Genomic DNA, 27,409 nt, shown 5'->3' on the forward strand with positions numbered 1-27,409 from the left:
AAACAGCAGGCAGTGGGCATGTATCCTACCTCTCCAAAACAGTTTGTTCATTCAAATTATTAGCGAAAAAGTAATTAAGCAGATCATCAGTGAAGTAAAGAAGGCTAAATACTTTGGAATAAGTATTGACTCAACACCAGATCTTTCTCATGTGGACCAACTAACATTTATCATCAGATATGTACAAGAAGATGGCATGGTTGTAGAACGGTTTATGGGGTTTATTCCCAACCCAGGACATAAATCAAAAGAGTTAGCTAACACAATCTTTTCGACTTTGGAGAAATATAATCTTGATATACTTGACTGTCGTGGGCAGTCCTATGATAATGCGAAGAACATGTCAGGAGCATATAATGGAGTTCAAGCACGGATAAAGCAAGTAAGTCCGCTGGCTGAATACATTCCATGTGCAGCTCATTCACTAAACCTTGTAGGCTCCCATGCAGCTAAATGCTACATTGAATCATCTTTATTCTTTGCATTATTGCAACAACTATATAATTTCTTTGCCTTTTCCACTCATCGCTGGGATATGCTCATCTCTTCCCTTAAGCCTGGTGGAAAAGTAGTCATTGTCATAAACCCGTTGATCTGCAAGGCAAGATGCATGCCAAGCTCTTAGAGAAGGTTGGGCTGAGGTCAGAAATGCACTTAAACAAATAAAAGACAATCCTGAAGAAAAAGAAAAAGTTCAAAGAGAAGCACAGAACATTCTTCGCTCAACCAATCGACTGGAGACTGCAATAATGACTCATTTATGGGGCACAATACTGGCAAGATTCAAAGTAGTTGGCATAAAGTTGCAAAGTGTGCAGGTTGACCTCGGAACTGTACTACAGCTGTATGACTCTCTTGTTGTATTAGTGACCAAAATAAGGGATCATTTTGATCACTATGAAGATCTAGGAAAGGCCCTATCTGGAGTTGAGGATTATGAATTTGATCCTAGACAGAAGAGTATGCCAAGTACAAAGTATGAAGGAAAGAGGAGTGAACCTGTTATTAAAACTGGAAGAGACAACTTTCGAATAAATAGGTTTTATGTTGTGTTGGACAGACTGCACGAGGAGCTACAAATGAGAAGTGAGGCTTACAAAGTACAATTTGGTCAATTCAGTTTTCTTGAAAACTTACAAGCCCTGACTCAAACTGAGATTGCAAATTCTGCTGCTAAGCTGGTACAGGAATATAACAATGATTTGGAGGACTGCTTTGCTGTTGAATGCTTGCACCTTAGTGGAAAACTGAAGGACTTAATAAAGAGTACAAACACAATCTCGTTAACACAGTTATGTCATATGTTGCATGAAAAAGATCCCAATGACATATACATGAATGTTTGCATTGCTCTTCACATATTTCTTTCAAGTCCATCAACAAACTGTACTGGAGAAAGATCATTCTCTACACTTCGTAGGGTGAAGAACTACTTAAGGTCAACAATGGGGCAGGACAGGTTAAATGCACTTACTATTCTGACAGTTGAGGGAGAAATATTTCAAATACTTAACTGCAAAGAAATTATTGATGATTTTGCTGTCGCAACAGCAAGGAAGAAGACTATTTTAAAAAATGAACAATCTCTTGTCCTCCAATTACAGACCACGTGCGGCCTGCACTGTCTGCCAGTTACCCTGGACCACAATGCCTGCCCTACTCTGCAAGTTATTGTACAGAATATCAACAAAATATTTGACTCTACCTTTTCTTGGGAGAACACCGAAGATATGGCACTTTCATAAAATATAAGGTAGTCAGCGTACCACTTGTATAACATTCCTTGACGTTCCCATAACATTACCCATAACATTCCAGCATCTACAAATGCCAACAGCAACTCTTACCACCCACTACCCAGAAAATTAGGGCAGCAGCGATTCCTACTGCTCAGTAGTGTTGGGCGAACAGCGTTCGCCACTGTTTGGGTTCTGCAGAACATCACCCTGTTCGGGTGATGTTCGAGTTCTGCCGAACACCTGATGGTGTTCGGCCAAACTGTTCGGCCATATGGCCGAACTAAGAGCGCATGGCCGAACGTTACCCGAACGTTCGGCTAGCGCTGTGATTGGCCGAACGGGTCACGTGGTTCGGACCCGAACGCGCTCTGATTGGCCGAACGGGTCACGTGGTTCGGGTGAATAAATACCCGATCCACGTCATTTCTCCGCCATTTGTCTGTGGGTTTAGCTTTGGGTAGGCAGGCAGGGTAGTTCTCTCTCCAGCAAGGCTAGCCAGGGTCCCCTGGTCATTGTGTCGCTGCTGGGAATAGTAGTACACCGCTCACCCACACTATATAGCATTGTGTTTACTGCCACTTTGTGTCTCTCTGCTGGGAACAGTAGTACACCGCTCACCCTGTATAGCATTGTGCTCTGTGTCACTGCTGGAAACAGAAGTACACCGCTCACCCACACTATATAGCATTGTGTTTACTGCCACTCTGTGTGTTCGCTGGGAACAGTAGTACACCACTCACCCTGTATAGCATTGTGCTCTGTGTCGCTGCTGGGAATAGTAGTACACCGCTCACCCACACTATATAGCATTGTGTTTACTGCCACTCTGTGTCTCTGCTGGGAACAGTAGTACACCGCTCACCCACCACTGTATAGCATTGTGCTCTGTGTCGCTGCTGGGAACAGTAGTACACCGCTCACCCACACTATATAGCATTGTGTTTACTGCCACTCTGTGTCTCTGCTGGGAACAGTAGTACACCGCTCACCCACCACTGTATAGCATTGTGCTCTGTATCGCTGCTGGTAACAGTAGTACACCACTCACACACCACTCACCCACCACTGTATACCATTGTGCTCTGTGTCGCTGCTGGGAACAGTAGTACACCGCTCAGCCACCACTGTATAACATTGTGTTTACTGCCACTCTGTGTCTCTGCTGGGAACAGTAGTACACCGCTCACCCACCACTGTATAGCATTGTGCTCTGTGTCGCTGCTGGGAACAGTAGTACACCGCTCACCCACCCACTACTGTATAGCATTGTGCTCTGTGTCGCTGCTGGGAACAGTAGTACACCGCTCACGCACCCACCACTGTATAGCATTGTGCTCTGTGTCGCTGCTGGGAACAGTAGTACACCGCTCAGCCACCACTGTATAGCATTGTGTTTACTGCCACTCTGTGTCTCTGCTGGGAACAGTAGTACAGTAGATTGGAAACGACTATGCAACACTCCTGGACCCCAACCAAGTAACATAAACAATGACCATCTGTGATGGGTTAGCGTTTCCGGTCCCTGTTTATTTAACCTCTTATCTGTATTACATTTATGACTGCATGGCGGTAAAAAGCATGCTATCCGCACGCTTCTTGTCCTCATGCAAGGCCTGGGTTGTTGTGTCTCAAAGCGAGGCCTTCTCCTCCTGCGCCTCCTCCTGTTCCATCACGTGTGCTGCTGCTGGGTTAGCATTGCCGGTCCCTGTTTATGGAACCTCTTATCTTTATTACATTTATGACTGCATGGCGGCAAAATGCATGCTATCTGCACGCTTCTTGTCCTCATGCAAGGCCTGGGTTGTTGTGTCTCAAAGCGTGGCCTTCTCCTCCTGCGCCCCCTCCTGTTCCATCACGTGTGCTGCTGCTGGCTGGGTTAGCGTTGCCGGTCCCTGTTTATGGAACCTCTTATCTTTATTACATTTATGACTGCATGGCGGCAAAATGCATGCTATCCGCACGCTTCTTGTCCTTATGCAAGGCCTGGGTTGTTGTGTCTCAAAGCGTGGCCTTCTCCTCCTGCGCCTCCTCCTGTTCCATCACGTGTGCTGCTGCTGGGTTAGCGTTGCCGGTCCCTGTTTATGGAACCTCTTATCTTTATTACATTTATGACTGCATGGCGGCAAAATGCATGCTACCTGTGCAAAGAAAACAGACATTTCCCGCATTTAAAAGACAGTTTTCCCTTTGAAACTTTAAAATCGATTTTCTCAAAAACTATAAGCTCTTTTTGCTAAATTTATTTTCCTCTTGTACCCACTCCCAAGGTGCACATACCCTGTAAATTTGGGGTATGTAGCATGTAAGGAGGCTTTACAAAGCACGAAAGTTGGGTCCCCATTGACTTCCATTACGTTCGGAGTTCGGCGCGAACACCCGAACATCCAGGTGTTCGCCCAACACTACTGCTCAGTATCCAGAAACAGGCCAGCAACAACTGCTACTGCCCAGTACCCAGAAGCACAGGCCAGTAGCAAACCCTACTGGCCAGTATCCAGAACCACAGGCCAGCAGCAACTCCTACTGCCTACTACCCAGAAGCACCGGCCAGTAACAACTCCTGCTAAGTATCCAGAAACAGGCCAGCAGCAACTCCTACTGCCTACTACCCAGAAGCACCGGCCAGTAACAACTCCTGCTAAGTATCCAGAAACAGGCCAGCAGCAACTACTACTGCCTACTACCCAGAAGCACAGGCCAGTAGCAACTCCTCCTGCCCACTACCCAGAAGAACAGGCCAGCAGCAACTCCTACTGTCCAGTATCCAGAAACAGGCCAGCAACAACTGCTACTGCCCAGTACCCAGAAGCACAGGCCAGTAGCAACCTCTACTGGCCAGTATCCAGAAGCACAGGCCAGTAGCAACCTCTGCTGGCCAGTATCCAGAAGTGATACGCCGGCCCGCCCCTTGGTCACACATTTACAGCCACCGGACGTTTATTGTCTAGATCGGCCAGGACATTTACCTATCTAGGTTTACCACACTGGGCCACTTCTTACTGCACCATTGGGCTCTCTATGCAGACAGGGGCTGGCTCCTATTGGGTTCACGGTGAAGGCAATGAGGAGGGATGGGCTACCCTCTCTCCACCCGCCGGGCGTGATCCACTTCCTGCCACGCCAGATATTTAAACAGCAGCTTGTGAGCATACAGGCAGGCACGTGCACAGGGGGGTGCTCTGGGTGCCCAGGCACCCCCCTTTTTAAAATCTTCAACAAAAAAGCCCCTCTCGCCGCGCAAAATAAGCTCCGCCCCCGACCACGATAAGCCCCGCCCACCCACGGGTAGCTCCGACCCCGCCTGGGACACTTTCAAGTGAAGAGGCCCAGACAGAAATCCTAGTGTGGCATACTGACCTCTCCCTCCACCTAGGACCCATACTGACCTCTCCCTCCCCCAGTACCCATAGTGACCTCTCCCTCCACCTAATACCCATATTGACCTTTCCCTCCCCAGTACCCATAGTGACCTCTCCCTCCCCCTAGTACCCAGTGACCACTCCCTCCCCCAGAACTCACAGTGACCTCTCCCTCCACCTAGGACCCAGTGACCTCTACCTCCACCTAGGCCCCATACTGACCTCTCCCTCCCCCAGCACCCATAGTGACCTCTCCCTCCACCTAATACCCATATTGACCTTTCCCTCCCCAGTACCCATAGTGACCTCTCCCTCCCACTAGTACCCAGTGACCACTCCCTCCCCCAGAACTCACAGTGACCTCTCCCTCCACCTAGGACCCAGTGACCTCTCCCTCCACCTAGGCCCCATACTGACCTCTCTCTCCTCCAGCACCCATAGTGACCTCTCCCTCTACCTAATACCCATATTGACCTTTCCCTCCCCAGTACCCATAGTGACCTCTCCCTCCCCCTAGTACCCAGTGACCACTCCCTCCCCCAGAACTCACAGTGACCTCTCCCTCCACCTAGGACCCAGTGACCTCTCCCTCCACCTAGGCCCCATACTGACCTCTCCCTCCCCCAGCACCCATAGTGACCTCTCCTTCCACCTAGGACCCATATTGACCTCTCCCTCCCCAGTACCCATAGTGACCACTCCCTCCACCTAGTACCCAGTGACCTCTCCCTCCACCTAGGACCCATACTGACCTCTCCCTCCCCAGTACCCACAGTGACATCTCCCTTCACCTAGCACCCACAGTGACCTCTCCCTCCACCTAGGACCCATACTGACCTCTCCCTCCCCCAGCACCCATAGTGACCTCTCCCTCCACCTAGTACCCATATTGACCTCTCCACCCCCAGTACCCATAGTGACCTCTCCCTCCATCTAGTACCCAGTGACCACTCCCTCCCCCAGCACTCACAGTGACCTCTCCCTCCACCTAGGACCCAGTGACCTCTCCCTCCACCTAGTACCCAGTGACCTCTCCCTCCACCTAGGACCCATACTGACCTCTCCCTCCCCAGTACCCACAGTAACATCTCCCTTCACCTAGCAATCACAGTGACCTCTCCCACCACCTAGGACCCATACTGACCTCTCCCTCCCCACAGTGACATCTCCCGTCACCTTTCACCCACCGTGACCTCTCCCCTACCCAGCACCCACAGTGACCTTTCCCTCCATCTAGCACCCACAGTGACCTCTTCCTACCCAGCACCCACAGTGACTTCTTTCTCCACCTAGCACCCACAGTGACTTCTTTCTCCACCTAGCACCCACAGTGACCTCTCCCTCCACCTAGCACCCACAGTGACCTCTCCCTCCCCAGCTCTAGCAGTGATCCTGCCTACCCCAGCACCCACAGTGATTTTTCCCTCCCCCAGTGGCTACCCTCCTGTCCCCTGCAGCACCCACAGGGACGTCCAATCCCAAAAGCAGCACCTACAGTGACCTCTCCCATTGCCAGCTCCCACAGTGGCTTCTCCCAACACCCAGCAGCCACTCCTTCCTCCAGTAACCACATTGACTTCTCCCAGCACCCACAGTGACCTCCCCTTCCTCCAGCACCCATACTGATCTCTTCCTTCCACAGCACCCACAGTAGCCTACCCTTTCCCCCAGCACCCACACTGACCTCTACCTCCCTTAGCAGCAACTATGCCATTCATAGCAGCACCCATAGTGACCTCCCACCCTCTGCACCCACAATTATCTCTACCTCCCAAGACCCACAGTGATCTCCCCCAATGGACCCACAGTGACCTCCCTTTCCTCCAGCACCCATACTGACCTCTACCTTCCACAGCACCCACAGTTACTTCTCCCCCCAGCAACCACACTGACCTACCCTTTCCCCAGCAACCACACTGACCTCTACCTCCCCTAGCGGCAACTATGCCATTCATAGCAGTAGCCACAGTGATCTCCCACCCCCTGCACACACAGCAATCCCACCAATATTCAGCACCCACATTACACTCAACCAGTAACCCCCACTATAGCAAGCACCCAGTACTTGCACCAAGCACCCTGCACCCAATACTCACATCTGGCCTCAATATGGCACTTAGTACTTGCATCAAACAGCCACATGACACCCAATACCTGCACCCCTTCACCCTATAGCTGGCACCCAGTACTCACACCCACATGGCACAGTACTTGCACCCAGCTCTGACATGATACACTCACTACTCACACCTGCACACAGCCTCCACATGGCACCCACTATCTGCACCCACATAACTAGTACTAGCACCCAAAGTACCTGCACTCAGAACCCACATGACACAATGCCCAACCATAGCTAGCACCCAGTGCAGGCATGGCACCAAGTATTTGCACCTATGTGATACCCAGTACCTGCACCCAACACCCACATGTTTCATCTGCAGTAGTTCCAGTTGCACTAAGCCTCCACTTTGTGCCCAGCACCCACACCAAGCACTCACATATGACATCCAGTACTTGCACCCAGAACTCGCAAGGGACTGAGTACCTGCAATCAACACCTACATGATGGTTGATACACACCCATACAGCCAGAATCCACACGACACCCTGTGCCAGCACCCAGAACCCACATGGCACCCAGCATCTGCCTTTAGCACCCACATGACAACAAATACCCCACTAGCCAGCACCCATCACCCATATGTCACCATGTACTCACTCCCAATACCCACTTGGCACTCAGTATTTGCACCTAAGACCCACATACCCCTATAATCAACACACACATGTCACAGTACTCAAACGTCACCAAGTTCCAAAGCCATTATATGCACCCATCCATGGCCAGCCCAGCACCCAAATAGCACCCAGTACCCATCCTTGGTCCGAACCCATATGAGACGCAGTACTCTCCCATGTCACATATCCAGACCACACATGGCACTCCCTACTCACTTATGTCCAACACTCACATGGCTTCCTGTACCAATTAGCACTCACATGGCACCCACTATTGTTTATCACCATCTGCTACTTATTCAGCACCCAATACTGCATAGCACCCACTGCAAATAAACACCCAATACAAACTGGACCTTGGTACCAAAAGCAGCTTGATACAGACTTTACAGCTAACTTGCTAACACTTAGTGCCGGTTAGTGAATCAAGCCCCAAGTATCTGCACCCAGGCCTAAAATTGCACCCAGTACTCACACCTGCACACAGCTTCCACATGGCCCTCGCTATCTGCACCAAGCACCTACTTACCCCTTTCCCGCACCCAAAGTACCTGCATTCAAAACCCATGTGATGCCCAAAGCCCACCCATAGCCAGTACCCAGTACAGGCATGGCGCCAAGTATTCGCACCCATGTCACATCCAGTACCTGCACCCAGCACCCACATGACATTCAGTACATGCACCCAGATCTTACATGGCACTAAGTATTTGCAATCAACACCCGCATGAAACTCGATACCCAACCATAGCCACAACCCACATGGCACCCAGCATCTGCATTCAGCAGCATGACAATCAATACCCCCTAGCCAAAAACGAGGTGGGGGGGGGGCATGTGGGGGAAGGCATTGCCAGGCCCTTTTTTTTAAATTTGAGCACCCCCCACTTAAGGACCCTCTGCACGGCTCTGCATACAGGTAGCTTTGACTTAAGCTATTGGGGATGATGCTGGGGGGCTTTTGTATATAGCGTGTACAGCATTGTATATATTGTATAGCACCTTCTGAGGAAGCCTGTTAGGGTGAAATATGTTCATATTAGGGTGATTCACTTTTGTATAGCACTGTGCACTTTTCTACCCTCCGTCTCTCTCCCCATTTTTGGGATTAGCAGTGCTGGATGGTACTCTGGGTGCCCCTCTGGTCATTACTGACGCACAGCTGGTCAGAGGTTGTAGCCCTAATACCCTGCACATGCTATCCCAGTGTGTTAGCACCTGCCATATGTGAGAAAGCTACACCCAGTTTCTTACCCTGAACGGGGGGGGGGGGGGGGGGATCAGCAAAGACCCTCACTATTTGAACGGGTGTGACCTTCTTACGCTATCAGGTCAACACACTGTATAGGCCCCATACTCTTGGAGGCCTATAGTAGCACCACTTGGTGTTTTTATTTTGGAGTTCTACCTCCTATCCATACCTATAGGGATTGTCTTTTTAGACACAGTGTTTGTCAGTATCCAGAAGCACAGGCCAGTAGCAACTCCTACTGCCTCGTATCCAGAAACAGGCCAGCAGCAAATCCTTCTGCCCACTAGCCAGAAGTGCAGGCCAGCCGCAACTCCTAATGCCCAGTATCCAGAAACAGGCCAGTAGCTGCTCCTACTGCCCACTACCCAAAAGCACAGGCCAGCAGCAACTCCTACTGCCCAGTATCCAGAAACAGGCCAGCAGCAACTCCTACTGCCCACTACCCAGAAGCGCAGGACAGTAGCAACTTCTTCTGCCCACTACCCAGAAGCACGGGCCAGTAGCAACTTCTACTGCCCAGTATCCAGAAACAGGCCAGCAGTAACTCCTACTGCCCACTACCCAGAAGCGCAGGACAGTAGCAACTTCTTCTGCCCACTACCCAGAAGCATGGGCCAGTAGCAACTCCTACTGCCCAGTATCCAGAAACAGGCCAGCAAAAATTGCTGCTGCCCACTACTCAGAAATGCAGGCCAGCAGCCAACAACTGCTACTGCCCAGTATCCAGAAACAGGCCAGCAGCAACTCCTACTGCCTACTACCCAGAAGCACAGTCCAGTAGCAACTCCTACTGCCCACTACCCAGAAACAGGCCAGCAACAGCTGCTACTGCATAGTACCCAGAAGCACAGGCCAGTAGCAACTCCTACTGCCCAGTATCCAGAAACAGGCCAGCAGCAACTCCGACTGCCTACTACCCAGAAGCACAGGCCAGTAGCAACTCCTACTGCCTACTACCCAGAAGCACAGGCCAGTAGCAACTCCTACTGCTCAGTACCCAGAAGCACAGGCCAGTAGCAACCCCTACTGGCCAGTATCCAGAAGCACAGGCCAGTAGCAACTCCTACTGCCCAGTATTCAAAAACAGGCCAGCAGCAACTACCAATGCCCACTGCCCAGAAGCACAGGCCAGTAGCAACTCCTACTTCCCAGTATCCAGAAAGAGGCCAGCAGCAACTCCTACTGCCCAGTATCCAGAAACAGGCCAGCAGCAACTCCTACCTGCCCAGTATCCAGAAACAGTCCAGCAGCAACTCCTACTGCCCAGTATCCAGAAACAGTCCAGCAGCAACTCCTACTGCCCACTGCCCAGAAGCACAGGCCAGTAGCAACTCCTACTTCCCAGTATCCAGAAAGAGGCCAGCAGCAACTCCTACTGCCCAGTATCCAGAAACAGGCCAGCAGCAACTCCTACCTGCCTACTGCCCAGAAGCACAGGCCAGTAGCAACTCCTACTGCCCACTACCCAGAAGCACAGGCCAGTAGCAACTCCCCCTGCCCGGTATCCAGAAAGAGGCCAGCAGCAACTCCTACTGCCCAGTATCCAGAAGCACATGCCAGTAGTAACTCCTGCTGCCCACTACCCAGAAGTACAGGCCAGTAGCAACTCTTACTGCCCACTACCCAGAAACTGAGGCCAGCAGCAACTCCTACTGTCCAGTGTAGCGAGACAGACTGGATCGCTAATGAATGTAACAGGGCCTCTTAGTGGATACCGTCTCCAGTGGCACCCTGCCTCCTAGAATCATGCAGACACCAGTATCAATGCAATATATTTATTCCCCACTGACCAACGTGATCTAATGGGGTGAAGTAAGCAATAGAAAATATAGCACTAATCAAACACTTGTTAACTCAGCAAGATCATAACAGTAACAGTAATACGCTTCACACATTCAAAGTGCATAGAAAGTGTATGTCCAAGGTAGCCACCTCCTGCGCCCCTCCAGTGTCACTCGAAACAAGTGTACACTAGACTGGCACAGAACGCACCGCAGCAAAGGGACAAGCTTAATAAACTGCAATCAACACACGGTAGTAACCTCTTGCGCCCCTCCAGTGTCACTTTAAAGGAGTGCACACTACACTGGCGAAAGACGCACAACCATAGCAAAGAAACAAACTTAAGACAATGCAATCAGTAGCACAATCTTATTTAACTCCCGACTGGCCAGTGGGCTATAGTGCAGTTGCACTCGGGGTACCCCTTTAAGGAACATTATGTGCACAGTTGGGCGCCTTGTGAAGAAGGTGCAGCAGCAAGAAGACTCCTGATGCACTCAGCAACAACAGCATAGATGCCAGTGGTGTGAGAGGGGACAGGTTAACCAGGCTACAGTTCAGAATGGCAGGCTATGGCAAACAGTCCTGACATACACTGTCCACAGTTTGTTGTAAGAGGAGTGGTATGACTCCCAAACCTCTCAGCAAGGTTAATGCCCCTCTATCACTGCAAAGATGGTTCCTACCATGAGGTGCGGGGCCAGTCCCTGATAATGGTCACTCAGCAGGTGCAGAACTCACAGGCAGAAGTTTTGAGGAGATTGAGATTCACAAACTTTGTAATCCAGCTAAAATGGTTCCTTCTGAAGTCCACGCGGCTTGTACAATCCAGACTCCACCAACCTCACAGGTTCACACAGTTCTGGTCCGGCAGCTGTATCCTTTCACCAAGATCCAGCAGCAAGATTCAGCTCAGGGTGCAGCAAATCTGTGTCACAGGATCCCTTCTTCACACTCAGCAATCAAATGGAAGCCAGTCCTATGGATTTAGGCCTGAAGATCCAGTCCCAGTCACTCCAGACCTCACTCCCAGGCTCTAGGCACACCAGCCACACCTCAGCTCCCAGCAGCCTCTGCTCACTCCAGCCTCTCTTCCAGAATTCTCTGCAGTCTTAAAGGAACTATGCCCTCTAAAGGCAGCAGTACATAACATAACAATAACAGCACATTATATGGTGTTACATTCTCCCCCCACTTGAAAAGCTTGGGTCCTCCCAAGTACGGAAAGTTACAAAACTTTTCTTTAATTCACAGACATAGACATACCTAAATGGTCTGGATATACTGACCATAACTAAATGGAACCCACCAACTAGCACTAGGTACTTTGGCTCCACAGGGATACAGGGTGCCACCTGAAAGACCTGAGTTCATGGTTTTGGGAACATGGGCGTTGATCTCTCGGTGTGAAGCACATACTCTCTCTTCACTGCAGTTCCCCAAAGAATCATAAGTTAATCTTTTAGGAGCTCTAATTTGTCGAGGCTCCCTTTTCTCCAATGGACTTTCTTGGACATTTTCTTCCTGAACTTCTTGTTCTATTATTGTATGACTTTCTGGTTCTTTATCCTTCAAAATATCCACTGGTAGCAATTCTTCCTCAAATTTGTCTGAAAGAAGAGTACCATCTGTATCACTTTCAGTCACCAGGTCTTCTAGATTGCCTGAAGCATTTTGTTCCAGACTACTCGATGGGACAAACTCGGGCGCTTCTATTCTGAGTTGGCTCTCCTCAGCATCTTTCTCCACTACATCTGGACTAGTCTGTGGCACACTCACATCTTCGGGCCTCAAATCTAAGCCATTCTCAAGAGGACCCCAAACAAATCTTCCTACTGGGGGTGCGTCCCATCCCCACTCTTCATCATCTTCTTCAGTGTTGTGGTCACACTCAGGTGATGCTGCCATGCTCCCCTTCTGTGTGGCTAACCGCTGTGACCTCCTCAACTGACGACCTTGATCATGCTCAGCTGCCACAGGATCAGGCATTCTCACTGCTTGTCCCAGTGGTAACAGGTTATTGCGGTGCCATGACTTCACAGGCCCACTTTGTCCTTCTGGCCGAATCCGATATACAGGAATACCTGGCAGTTGAGAACACACCTCATACACCTGCGAACTCCAGCGATCAGCAAGCTTGTGTTTTCCAGGGATCCCCAGATTTCTTAACAACACACGATCACCTGGCTTTAAATCATGAATCCGGATTCTTTGGTCGTACCTGGCCTTATTATGCTGTCCCCGCCTTTCTGCAGCCTCTTGAGCTTTTTCATAAGCAGTCTTCAGGCTCTTTTGGAGACACTCCACATACCCCTTGTAAGAGACTGTTGTTGTATCATCACAAGAAGTCCCAAAAACAGTGTCAATTGGCAACCGGGCCTCTCGCCCAAACATCAGAAAGTATGGAGAAAATCCAGTGGCATCATTCTCAGTACTATTGTAGGCATGGACAACAGCAGCAATATGTTTGCTCCATTGAGCCTTCTTCTCACTGGGTAAGGTCCCCAACATATTTAACAATGTTCTGTTGAATCTCTCTGGTTGTGGATCTCCCTGAGGATGATAAGGTGTAGTTCTGGTCTTCTTTACACCCAACAAACTCAGCAACTCACGTATCAACTTGCTTTCAAAATCTCGACCCTGATCTGAGTGAATGCGTTGCGGGAGGCCATAATGTACGAAGTATCTCTCCACCAGTACCTTTGCTACTGTCATAGCCTTCTGGTCCCTAGTAGGGAAGGCCTGGGCATACCTGGTATAATGGTCGGTGACCACCAAGACATTGGCAAACCCACCCTCATCAGGCTCGATACATAAGAAGTCAATGCACACTAAGTCCATTGGTCCTTGGCTTTGTAGATGTCCCAATGGTGCAGCTCGCACTGGCTGTGTCTTCCGTTGTACGCACCTGGAGCAAGACCGGCAGTAATTCTCCACATCCTGTCTCATACCCGGCCAGTAAAAGCGATCCTGCAACAACTTCAGGGTGCGATCAACACCCAAATGCCCATGATCATCATGAAGGGAGGAACAGACCATGTCCCTGTATTTTTCAGGTAGCAGTAACTGCCATTTCTCTGTGTTCTCAGCAGCTGGTGCTAACCGGTACACCAAACCATTCTTCATTTTCAGATGACTCCACTCTCTAAGCAATAATCCAACCAGTGGATGGTTGATATCTTTTAGGTTGTTTTGGTTATTCTCATGTAGAGCCTTTTTGACACCCCGGCACAGTGTATCTTCAGCTTGATCGTGATGCAGATCTGACAAACTCAGTGCAGGTAATGAAGTGCTTTTCAATGTCACCATATTGCAGTACCTCTGAGGAATTGCTTCATGTGATAGTCCTAGCTTTTCAGCAGCACAGATTGTCCGAATCTCGCATTGTAGACCTTGGCACATGGCTCTCACACCTGGGGCTGGAACCTCTAGCCACTCATCTTCAGGCTGCAACACATCATGAGGTCTTCTAGAAAGCCCATCTGCATCCTGATTTGCTATGCCTGGACGGTACTTGAGACTGAATCTGTAATTAGCAAGGGCCGCCAACCATCGATGTCCTGTAGCATCTAATTTAGCTGTGGTCAGCACATAAGTGAGAGGGTTGTTATCAGTCTGTACTTCAAACTCGGCTCCATATAGATACTCATGAAGCTTGTCTACCACAGTCCACTTCAGTGCCAGGAACTCAAGCTTGTGTGCTGGGTAATTCCGCTCTGTTGGTGACAGACTCCTGCTCACAAAGGCTATCGGCTTCAGTCTACTCTCCTGCTCCTGGTACAAAACACCCCCTAGCCCATCTCTGCTGGCATCAATGTGTAAGACATACGGCTTCTGAGGGTCTGCATAAGCTAAAACAGGTGTGCTGGTTAGACAACTTTTAAGCTTCTCAAAGGCAGAGTCACACTCCTCTGTCCATTGCTCAATGACAGACTCTTTTCCTGCACGTTGCAGAACGTTATTCTTCTGATCTTGTTTAGACCCTGGAGCCTGCACCTTTTCTTTCACTTGGAGCAAATCATTGAGGGGTCTTGCGATCTGTGCAAAGCCTTTGACAAACCTTCGATAGTAAGAACAGAAACCCAAGTATGAACGGAGCTCAGAAACTGTTTTAGGTTTTGGCCAAGTTGTTAGTGCTTCAACCTTTGAAGGATCTGTTGCTACACCATCAGCCGACACTACATGTCCCAGGTACGTTACAGATGGAAGGCAGAATTGGCACTTTTCCAGCGACAACTTTAACCCTTCCTTCTTCAACCGGTCCAGCACCTTGATTAGCCGAGTCTCATGCTCTTCCAGGTCTCTTCCAAACACAATGACATCATCCAAATACACAAGCACCTCCAGCAGGTTCATATCTCCCATTGTATTTTCCATTAACCTCTGAAAGGTGGCTGGAGCACCCATGAGTCCCGGGGGCATCCTATTGAATTCGAAGAATCCTAAAGGACAAATGAAGGCAGTTCGCTCCTTGTCTTCAGGATGCATTGGAATCTGATGATATCCACTTTTAAGATCCAGCACACTAAACCACTTAGCTCCAGCCAAGCATTGCAATACATCTTCCACTCGTGGTGTGGTATACTGATCTGGAATAGTACGTCGATTCAAAGTTCTATAGTCTACACACATTCGAATAGTACCATTCTTCTTCCGCACCACTACAATTGGTGAAGCATAGGGACTTCGAGACTCTCTAATGATTCCAGTTCTTTTGAGTTCTTCCAGCTGTTTCCGTAAATCTTCAATGTCTCCAAGGGCTAGCCGCCTTGACCTTTCCCGGAATGGCCGGTCATCTTGAAGGCGAATACGGTGCTGTGTACTTTTTGCACATCCGACATCATATTCGTGTTGTGCAAAGATTTTACTTTGTCCTCGCAGAATGTTGAGCAATCGTTGTCTCCACTCTGAAGGCAAAAGGGAGTTTTGAGAAACTGAGATCTCCAATTTGTTCTCCAGCTCTTCTGCCTCTCCCCCCACTTGAAAAGGGGTCGTCACTCGGCTTGCTACAAACACCGTTCCCAGTTTTGCCCGAGGTCTTAACATGACTGGTTGTGGTAAGGTGTTTCTGATTCCTACAAGCACTCTGCCATTCTTGCGTTGCAAATCCTCTGCGGGGATAGTCTCAGGGATAATTTCCACCCCTAGCGGCAATCCAGATCCTTCCTCCCCTTCGATCAACAGCAACGGGACTGACTCCTTCCATGTCGTTCTCACTTCAGCTTTCAGACATACCACTTGTCCAGGCATCAACTGACAGTCTTCTCGCTGAGATAACCATACACTTCCAACCCCATGGGCTGGGGCCTCCCGCTCCACCAACAGTTGTTCCCATGCGGCTTGAAGCAAAGGGTGCAATGGACTAGGTGGCTGCCCATAACGGTCCATGATGGGCTCCAATACTCGTCTAACCAGGTGATTATTAGTTCCAAGGATCACTGAGTACCGTGAGGACCCTGGTGGTCGGGGGCAGACTACTGCTAGTGTATCCAGGACTTCTTGAGTTCCTGCCACTTTATATCCTAGCTGAATCTGAAGGTTCACATATCCATCATATGGTAGCTGTTTCTCACTGATTCCCCAGATCTCCAGCTTATCCAGTGCCTGTAAAGGACAATGAGCTAAATGCTTCTCATAAAAGTCTCTATACAACAATGTCACTTGTGCCCCTGTGTCCAGTAATGCATGAGTGAATACACCTTCTATCTGTACTGGCACCACTGGTGATGGTCCCAAAAGATCTTTAGGGAATGTGGTGGCTCCTGCTTCAGAAGCAGATTTGGCCAAAGCTTTCGGCCTCTTCTCTCGTTTCCTCATTTGTTGGCATTGGGTACGTGTAAAGCCTGATGTGGGTGCAGCTCCCAATGACTCTTTTTGCTCAGTCACTTTCTTACTGGCAAAGTCTTTGGAGATTTTGTTACCAAAGTGGTTTTCCACAAGCTGGTTGGTCTTCCTCTTCCTGCTGTTGAAATCTGATTGCCAGCTACACTCCTGCTGGATGTGACCCAACTCACCACCACGATAACCAGTCTTTTTTTGTGGTCCTCCCCTTGACGGGACTATTGCTTCTGTCTGGTACTTGGATACATCAGAAGAGGACCTTCCTGTCTTCTGTGATGTCAGAGCCTGCAGGACTCGCAACTGTGTCTTCTGCATTTCGCATTGTGTCTGTACTACTTGGGTCAACACCTTCCACAGACTGGTTAATGATGCATCCTCCGGAAAGTTGTTTTGAGACACTGGTTCTGCCTCCACTGTACGGACTTGAGAAATCTTCACGGGCCTTGCACTAGTATACCCAGACTTTAGATCTTGTAATGCTTCCTCTTCTCGAATTTTCTTAATCAGTTGAGGATAGCTTGGCACCTCCACTTGATCCCCCAAGTGTAACTTGAACACCACTGGGTCAAGAGCTTGTGATCCCTCTTGGATTTGACGGATTCGGGCCCGATCCACCTGCTTTGGGTCTATTCCTTTACTTAACACTAACTGATGCAGGAGGCGGTCTAGTCGCCTTACATAACTTGACAGCTTTTCTCCAACCCTCTGGTAGGTGTGTTCAAATTGGTACAGTAAATCAGCGGGCTTATCAATCTTCACAAACACACTATGCAATGCATCAAGATAATCCTGTGCAGTGCAATCAGATTGTCTCATCTTCAAATTTCGGACAGTATCAGCTGCTGGACCTTTCAAGCTTTCTATAATCCTCTGCTTCTTGCTTATTTCAGGAACATCCCATTCTTCCAGTACCTGAGTGGCTTGGTCCATCCATGCCTCAAAATCTTCTTCACCAGGGGGAGTGGGTACTTTACCAGAGAACAACCGTAACTTTCTGTACCCCCAGCTTGCTATCGAATAGTCAGGAGATCTACACTTTGTCAGTAGGTTTCTTAATGCTTCAAGGACTTCTGGTCCAATACAGTTCTTCTCTTGATCAATGGCAGGCTCAGATAATGGCCCCATAACTTCAGCTTCCACTTCTGCTGCACCTTTTGGAATGGTCACTTGAACTAACTGACCGCCTGGAGTTGTGAGGGTCATAGGCATCTTGTCATGGGGGACATGGGTCTTCCACTCCAGCAGGGCAAATTGAGTTGGTCCACTTGGGTCTGTTGTACTATCTAACAGGAACCCCCGACCAGATATTGGTAGTCTTTCAGCCACTTTCTTAATCTGTGCATCAGTCCAGTCATGCCCTGGCAACTCTAGGACTAAACAGTGTCCCACGGCAGCTTGGTGGTTCTCACACCATCTTCCTGCAGCTCTTGACTCCATACTGTGTCTGATTTCAAGGGATAAGGGGCGTAGACGTCACCGGGCGGAACCAAAGAGAGCCCCACGTTGGGCGCCAAATGTAGCGAGACAGACTGGATCGCTAATGAATGTAACAGGGCCTCTTAGTGGATACCGCCTCCAGTGGCACCCTGCCTCCTAGAATCATGCAGACACCAGTATCAATGCAATATATTTATTCCCCACTGACCAACGTGATCTAATGGGGTGAAGTAAGCAATAGAAAATATAGCACTAATCAAACACTTGTTAACTCAGCAAGATCATAACAGTAACAGTAATACGCTTCACACATTCAAAGTGCATAGAAAGTGTATGTCCAAGGTAGCCACCTCCTGCGCCCCTCCAGTGTCACTCGAAACAAGTGTACACTAGACTGGCACAGAACGCACCGCAGCAAAGGGACAAGCTTAATAAACTGCAATCAACACACGGTAGTAACCTCTTGCGCCCCTCCAGTGTCACTTTAAAGGAGTGCACACTACACTGGCGAAAGACGCACAACCATAGCAAAGAAACAAACTTAAGACAATGCAATCAGTAGCACAATCTTATTTAACTCCCGACTGGCCAGTGGGCTATAGTGCAGTTGCACTCGGGGTACCCCTTTAAGGAACATTATGTGCACAGTTGGGCGCCTTGTGAAGAAGGTGCAGCAGCAAGAAGACTCCTGATGCACTCAGCAACAACAGCATAGATGCCAGTGATGTGAGAGGGGACAGGTTAACCAGGCTACAGTTCAGAATGGCAGGCTATGGCAAACAGTCCTGACATACACTGTCCACAGTTTGTTGTAAGAGGAGTGGTATGACTCCCAAACCTCTCAGCAAGGTTAATGCCCCTCTATCACTGCAAAGATGGTTCCTACCATGAGGTGCGGGGCCAGTCCCTGATAATGGTCACTCAGCAGGTGCAGAACTCACAGGCAGAAGTTTTGAGGAGATTGAGATTCACAAACTTTGTAATCCAGCTAAAATGGTTCCTTCTGAAGTCCACGCGGCTTGTACAATCCAGACTCCACCAACCTCACAGGTTCACACAGTTCTGGTCCGGCAGCTGTATCCTTTCACCAAGATCCAGCAGCAAGATTCAGCTCAGGGTGCAGCAAATCTGTGTCACAGGATCCCTTCTTCACACTCAGCAATCAAATGGAAGCCAGTCCTATGGATTTAGGCCTGAAGATCCAGTCCCAGTCACTCCAGACCTCACTCCCAGGCTCTAGGCACACCAGCCACACCTCAGCTCCCAGCAGCCTCTGCTCACTCCAGCCTCTCTTCCAGAATTCTCTGCAGTCTTAAAGGAACTATGCCCTCTAAAGGCAGCAGTACATAACATAACAATAACAGCACATTATATGGTGTTACACCAGTATCCAGAAACAGGCCAGCAACAACTGCTACTGCCCAGTATCCAGAAGCACAGGCCAGTAGCAACCTCTGCTGGCCAGTATCCAGAAGCACAGGCCAGTAGCAACTCCTACTGCCTCGTATCCAGAAACAGGCCAGCAGCAAATCCTTCTGCCCACTAGCCAGAAGTGCAGGCCAGCCGCAACTCCTACTGCCCAGTATCCAGAAACAGGCCAGTAGCTGCTCCTACTGCCCACTACCCAGAAGCACAGGCCAGAAGCATCTTCTACTGCCCAGTATCCAGAAACAGGCCAGCAACAACTGCTAATGCCCACTGCCCAGAAACACAGGCCAGCAGCAACTCCTACTGCCCAGTATCCAGAAACAGGCCAGCAGCAACTCCTACTGCCCACTACCCAGAAGCGCAGGACAGTAGCAACTTCTTCTGCCCACTACCCAGAAGCACGGGCCAGTAGCAACTCCTACTGCCCAGTATCCAGAAACAGGCCAGCAAAAATTGCTGCTGCCCACTACTCAGAAATGCAGGCCAGCAACAACTCCTACTGCCCAGTATCCAGAAACAGGCCAGCAGCAACTCCTACTGCCTACTACCCAGAAGCACAGTCCAGTAGCAACTTCTACTGCCCACTACCCAGAAACAGGCCAGCAACAGCTGCTACTGCATAGTACCCAGAAGCACAGGCCAGTAGCAACTCCTACTGCCCAGTATCCAGAAACAGGCCAGCAGCAACTCCTACTGCCTACTACCCAGAAGCACAGGCCAGTAGCAACTCCTACTGCCTACTACCCAGAAGCACAGGCCAGTAGCAACTCCTACTGCCCACTGTGCCCAGTACCCAGAAGCACAGGCCAGTAGCAACCCCTACTGGCCAGTATCCAGAAGCACAGGCCAGTGGCAACTCCTACTGCCCAGTATCCAGAAACAGTCCAGCAACAACTCCTACTGCCCAGTATCCAGAAACAGTCCAGCAGCAACTCATACTGCCCAGTATCCAGAAACAGGCCAGCAGCAACTCCTACTGCCCAGTATCCAGAAACAGTCCAGCAGCAACTCCTACTGCCCAGTATCCAGAAACAGGCCAGCAGCAACTCCTAATGCCCACTACCCAGAAGCACAGGCCAGTAGCAACTCCTACTTCCCAGTATCCAGAAACAGGCCAGCAGCAAATCCTAATGCCCACTACCCAGAAGCACAGGCCAGCAGCAACTCCTACCTGCCTACTGCCCAGAAGCACAGGCCAGTAGCAACTCCTACTGCCCACTACCCAGAAGCACAGGCCAGTAGCAACTCCTACTTCCCAGTATCCAGAAACAGGCCAGCAGCAACTCCTAATGCCCACTACCCAGAAGCACAGGCCAGCAGCAACTCTTACTGCCCAGTATCCAGAAACAGTCCAGCAGCAACTCCTACTGCCCAGTATCCAGAAACAGTCCAGCAGCAACTCCTAATGCCCACTACCCAGAAGCACAGGCCAGCAGCAACTCTTACTGCCCAGTATCCAGAAACAGGCCAGCAGCAACTCCTAATGCCCACTGCCCAGAAGCACAGGCCAGTAGCAACTCTTACTTCCCAGTATCCAGAAAGAGGCCAGCAGCAACTCCTACTGCCCAATATCCAGAAACAGGCCAGCAGCAACTCCTACCTGCCTACTGCCCAGAAGCACAGGCAAGTAGCAACTCCTACTGCCCACTACCCAGAAGCACAGGCCAGTAGCAACTCCTACTGCCTACTACCCAGAAGCACATGCCAGTAGTAACTCCTGCTGCCCACTACCCAGAAGTACAGGCCAGTAGCAACTCTTACTGCCCACTACCCAGAAACTTAGGCCAGCAGCAACTCCTACTGTCCAGTATCCAGAAACAGGCCAGCAACAACTGCTACTGCCCAGTATCCAGAAGCACAGGCCAGTAGCAACCTCTGCTGGCCAGTATCCAGAAGCACAGGCCAGTAGCAACTCCTACTGCCTCGTATCCAGAAACAGGCCAGCAGCAAATCCTTCTGCCCACTAGCCAGAAGTGCAGGCCAGCCGCAACTCCTACTGCCCAGTATCCAGAAACAGGCCAGTAGCTGCTCCTACTGCCCACTACCCAGAAGCACAGGCCAGAAGCATCTTTTACTGCCCAGTATCCCGAAACAGGCCAGCAACAACTGCTAATGCCCACTGCCCAGAAACACAGGCCAGCAGCAACTCCTACTGCCCAGTATCCAGAAACAGGCCAGTAGCAACTCCTACTGCCCACTACCCAGAAGCGCAGGACAGTAGCAACTTCTTCTGCCCACTACCCAGAAGCACGGGCCAGTAGCAACTCCTACTGCCCAGTATCCAGAAACAGGCCAGCAAAAATTGCTGCTGCCCACTACTCAGAAATGCAGGCCAGCAACAACTCCTACTGCCCAGTATCCAGAAACAGGCCAGCAGCAACTCCTACCTGCCTACTGCCCAGAAGCACAGGCCAGTAGCAACTCCTACTGCCTACTACCCAGAAGCACAGGCCAGTAGCAACTCCTACTGCCCACTGTGCCTGAAATAGGCCAGTAGCAACCCCTACTGGCCAGTATCCAGAAGCACAGGCCAGTAGCAACTCTTACTGCCCAGTATCCAGAAACAGTCCAGCAGCAACTCCTACTGCCCACTACCCAGAAGCACAGGCCAATAGCAACTCCTAATGCCCACTACCCAGAAGCACAGGCCAGTAGCAACTCCTACTGCCCAGTATCCAGAAACTGTCCAGCAGCAACTCCTGCTGCCCACTACCCAGAAGCACAGGCCAGTAGCAACTCCTACTTCCCAGTATCCAGAAAGAGGCCAGCAGCAACTCCTACTGCCCAGTATCCAGAAACAGGCCAGCAGCAACTCCTACCTGCCTACTGCCCAGAAGCACAGGCCAATAGCAACTCCTGCTGCCCACTACCCAGAAGCACAGGCCAGTAGCAACTCCTACTGCCCAGTATCCAGAAAGAGGCCAGCTGCAACTCCTACTGCCCAGTATCAAGAATCACATGCCAGTAGTAACTCCTGCTGCCCACTACCCAGAAGTACAGGCCAGTAGCAACTCTTTGGCCTCGATTCACAAAGCGGTGATAACCCAGTTATCACGCCTAAAAGACTTTAGGCGTGATAACCTTTTCACCACTGAGTTATCACCGCTTTTTCCTGCTCTTCGCGCGAAGTTACCGCGCGTACGCGCGTGAGAGCGCGCGCAAAGTCCCATAGGGCTTAATGGGAGCTTCGCGCGAAGCGTCGGGTGCTGCGCGCGCACTTACGCGCGTACGCGCGGTAACTTCGCGCGAGTTGCTTCTTATCATGCCTAAAGTGAGTTTAGGCGTGATAAGGGGCTTTTCACTGGCGTGCAAACACTTTGCACCGCTTTGTGAATCGAGCCCTTACTGCCCACTACCCAGAAGCACACCCGTTTCAAAAAAATTTTGATGAAAGTAAGGTGAAAAAACTTTTTTAAAAAAAATGTTGCTTTGTTTTTATGCATTTTTGTAATGTGTGGGATTAAATGCTTAGCATTAAAAAAAAAGCCCTATCTGTCTTGAAAAACAACAACACCAAGATTGTATATGTCGGACAAAGTACAGCCTAACTATGAACTATGAAAGTGTAACACACTCAAAAGCAAAAATATGCTCCAGTACTAAAAGCTGCTTTCACTGACGCTAGCAAACTGGTTAAAGCACACCTGAACTAAGCAAGAATTAGCCATCCCAGGGGCTTTTTCCAGCCCCCATATTCTATGTGGCCCATTGGTATCTATTTGGTCTGCTACTTAGTGCTGCTGTGGCCCTTCTTTAAAAGCTCTAACCCGGCTGGGTCGCAGCAATGGCACATGCTCTGTCCCATCCTCACACCTCCCGAATCATGCTTCTTTGCAGCTGTACATGCCAGTCATAGCTGGGAACATTCTGTGCATATACAGTCACAAGTCTTTTCAAACCACACATGTGCAGAACCCACTTGGGCACAGCAGCTCAGGAGCATGATCCAGGAGGAGCATGGATGCCCGATATCTGCAAGTTAGCTATGTTGGAGTTTTTAAAGAGGGGTCACATGTGACTATCAATGTTTAGATGTGCTTTCAAAGAAACTCCAAGATGGTCCTGAAAGAGGAAAGCACACCTCACAGTCATTGCAGCAAATTGGGGGCTGAAAAAAATCAATTCACAAAAATCATGATGATGCATTTGGCAGCTGCTTTTCCCTAGCTAGGGTATGGACATGTTTCATCCTATCCTTAACATACCAATTCGGGAAGTTTGTTATTAGTACTGTGTACAGCTTGCAGGCATTGAAAACAACTAATCATATCACTTTCATGTCAACAAGTGTCAACAGGTAACATTGTTGCTTTCTCCTTTGTAAGGCAAATATCATGTACAGCTTGTAATTTGTAATCTATGTTCCTCATTCTGATGATTACTTTTATATATGTACTGACTGTAAAGTTTTAGCAGTCGGTGAAAGCAGAGTTTTGAATCAATCTAAGAAATACTTTGGTGCGGTCTCCGATACGACTTTGTAGTTAATATTTATTTCTCCAAGGAGCTATGATAAATTCCAACTAGCCATGTGCAGCTCCCAAGTCTGGACAGAGGTGAGAAGAGCACAAGAGCAACGTCCCTGCAAGTGGTAAGGACAGGCACCTTTTCTTCTATTTCTGCTAGACACTACTAGCAAGCCTGTAAAGTCATACTGCAGCGTTAAAATTATATTATGCAAAGTGATTTACCATTTTTAATCCAAGAAATGCATTTTTACTGAATTGTAAAAAGGCAAATAGATTCAAAGGGTACTCATGGTGGTAGAAAAGGGGTTTCTGTGGATAAATGAGACTATTCTGTTTGCAGAAAATACAGGTTTATTCAAGTCTAATGAATAGTTACAGCAGCCTCTCTAAACCTTTTTAACCTGTAGGAACCCTTCAAATAATTTTCAGATCACAGTGATTAACATTAATGGATGGAGAGGGGATTTAGCTTATGGTCATTTAAAATGGGTGAGGCTAAATACTTTGTACTCTTGTAATGGGTACAGTTAAAATGGTGCCGGCCGAATAATGGCGACATTTTTTAAATGATATTTTTTTTAAACGATATTTATCGTATTTATAATTGCAATGTTCATCTTCGTTTGCCATTGTAAAAGTTTTTTTTTATTCAATTGCATGGTTATACCTAATAGCCCTAACTAAACCACCGCATTCCTGACGCTCTAATCTAACTAATTGCCCCCAAACTCCCCGGGGAGCAATCCGGGCTTCGTTTCCCAGCGTGTCTGTCAGCGGCGGATCTCCTCCTCTCCCCGCCCCTCTCAGTCTTCCTTCGCTGAGAGGGGCGGGGAGAGGGGGAGATCCACCGCTGACAGACTCCGCATAAGGCAGGGCTGCTGCTCATAGCCCTGCCTCACTGGGAAACGAAGCCCGGATTGCTCCCCGGGGAGTTTGGGGGCAATTAGTTAGATTAGAGCGTTGGGAATGCGGTGGTTTAGTTAGGGCTATTAGGTATAACAATGTTATTGAATAAAAAAACACTTTTACAATGGCAAATGAAGATGACAATCTGCGCCATTATTTCACCATAAAAACGATAAATATTGTTTTATAATAAAAGTCTATGAGGCGCTGTTTTTATACCACGGGCGCTAGGCACTGTTTTTCACTGATCTGCTTGTAATAGTCCCCATTCCATGTTCCTGCTGTACAGGGCACCCATTTTATGCCCTCCATTCTTGCACTGCCCATTAGAGTTGCCCAGTGTTAGTGTTTTCTCTCTTTCCTATTCATCTGCTGTACAACACACTTCTTTAGTTCTGGCATCCCACATGTTTATTCCACACCAATTAATTGCTCCAGTCATGATCAGGTAGGAAAGCTGGAATTCAGGATGGACAGAAAATAGGCGAAGAGGACTTTAAAGGGGAACTGAAGAGAGAGGTATATGGAGGCTGTCGTGTTTATTTCCTTTTATTCAATACCAGTTGCCTGGCAGCCCTGCTGGTCTATTTCTCTGCAGTAGTATCTGATTAAAACCAGAAACAAGCATGCAGCTAGTCTTGTCAGATCTGACTTATAAGTCTGAACCACTGAAACACCTGATCTGCTGCATGATTGTTCAGGGGCTATGGCTAATAGTATTAGAGGCAGAGGATCAGCAGGGCTGCCAGGCAACTGGTATTGTCTAAAAGGAAATAAACATGACAGCCTCCATATACCTCTCTCTTCAGTTCCCCTTTAAGATGATAGGATTGCAATTTTGAAACTTTCTCAACCTGCCAGCTGAGGCAGCTCACCTCGAGGGGGAAAAATGCCAGGGAACCTCTGCAAAGTCCTCAAGGAACCGTGGTTAAGAAACACTGGTTTACAGGTAACAACTAAAGGATGTGACAGGGATATGGAAGGTACCATTTTAGACTTCATTAGAAGCAAACCTGTAAGTTTAAAAAGATAGTCATCAGATACTTACCTCAGTAGAGGGTAGCCTCTTGATCCTCCAGAAGCTTCCCATGTCCTCCTCCAGACCACCACATGCCCCAGGATCCCTTGGGAGTTTTGTGCCTATGCTCCTGTCTGTGAATGAGCATAGCCACACTGTGCAGGGGCGCCTTGCACCTGCGCAGTAGCATGGGGCAATTCAGGTTTGTTTTCTTCCGCCAAGCCCAAGCAGCTCAGTGCTACTGCGCAGGAGCAAGGCGTCCTGCTCCTGTGCAGTGCAGCTGTGCTCGTTAAGGGAAGGCAAGGGAGATGGGGGAAGCCTCTGGTGTGTCCAGACTACTAGTTTCAGCACATATTTTGTAAAGGGATGTCAATCATATGGAGAGGATACTGAGTTGATACAGGATTATGCAAATTGTGTATGTAAATGTCTAAGTCTAATAAAGCTTGATGCAGCATTCTAGTTTAGCCCCTGGTAATAGGAGGGGTCAGCAGATGCAAATAATTCCAAGGTGATGCAGAATTATATAGTTTTTTTAAGCAAAATGGAATTCCACTTTTGCCAGGATTTCATTGGTCCACTCTCAAGCTGCATATATTTGCATATACATTAACAAAATCCTCCACCAACTCAGAATGATGTGCATCTCACTGATCATCCCTAGTATTGTGCTGAATATTCATTAAAGGTCACATACTAAAATCTTAGCATTTTCTATTACATTTTTGGGGAAAAATTTGATGAAAATACATTTTCTTGAAATATTGTTGAAATGAAAATGGGCAGAATTGCCAATATAATCTAATACAAAACTAGAACTCTGTGATCCGGTTGTCCCATAAACAAGACATTTCAGCCCCATTTAGTTAAATGCAGCTTATGACATTTAAGGGCTGGAACCCACTAGATCGATTTTGTGAGCGTTTAGGAAGCGATTCAAAACGCTAGTGATTTCCCTAAACACTCAGCTAATGGTAATGGATGGGCCAAATTCCACTGGAGCGATTACTATTACCAAAATCGCAAAAGCAGAACATGCAGCACTTTTAGCGTTTAGCGTTAGCTTTTCTGCAAGGTAAAGTATATAAACGCTGGCGTAATCGCTCATAAAAACCTACACAGAGTGATTTTACTAGCGTTTTTAAATTAGTGCAGACTGTAAAAAAATTAAAATTAATTGAAAGGACCAATCAGAATTAAAAACGCTAATAGCTACATAATCGCTGGTAAAACGCTTACACTTTTTAAAATCCCTACCAAAGTCGCCAGAAAACACTCATGAAATCGCTTACACAATGCTAATTAAAAACGCTAGCGATTGCAAATTGTGATAGCGTTTTGTAGTGGGTTTCAGGCCTCATAATTATTGTAAAGACTGAAATACCAGAAGTGATACTCATTAGATAAGGGAAGTGATACTATACTGAAAAGGGTGT

General features: G+C 48.7%; 1 protein-coding gene across 2 annotated transcripts in view; it reads left to right on the plus strand.

Moving 5' to 3' along the window:
* Positions 1-27,409, plus strand: part of LOC137546905 (arylsulfatase H-like) — a 228,656-nt gene that overhangs the window by 140,057 nt on the left and 61,190 nt on the right. The window contains exon 1 of one of the 2 annotated variants that reach the window (XM_068269924.1): positions 23,988-24,171. The exons of the other annotated variant lie outside the window; for it this stretch is intronic. Coding sequence (XP_068126025.1) covers positions 24,110-24,171 — 62 coding nt within the window. The 5' untranslated portion in view covers positions 23,988-24,109. Of the gene's footprint in view, positions 1-23,987; positions 24,172-27,409 lie in introns of those variants that run through there. 2 annotated transcript variants of the gene reach the window in all.

Source organism: Hyperolius riggenbachi, chromosome 2, assembly GCF_040937935.1.
Source record: "Hyperolius riggenbachi isolate aHypRig1 chromosome 2, aHypRig1.pri, whole genome shotgun sequence".
Lineage (NCBI taxonomy): Eukaryota > Metazoa > Chordata > Amphibia > Anura > Hyperoliidae > Hyperolius > Hyperolius riggenbachi.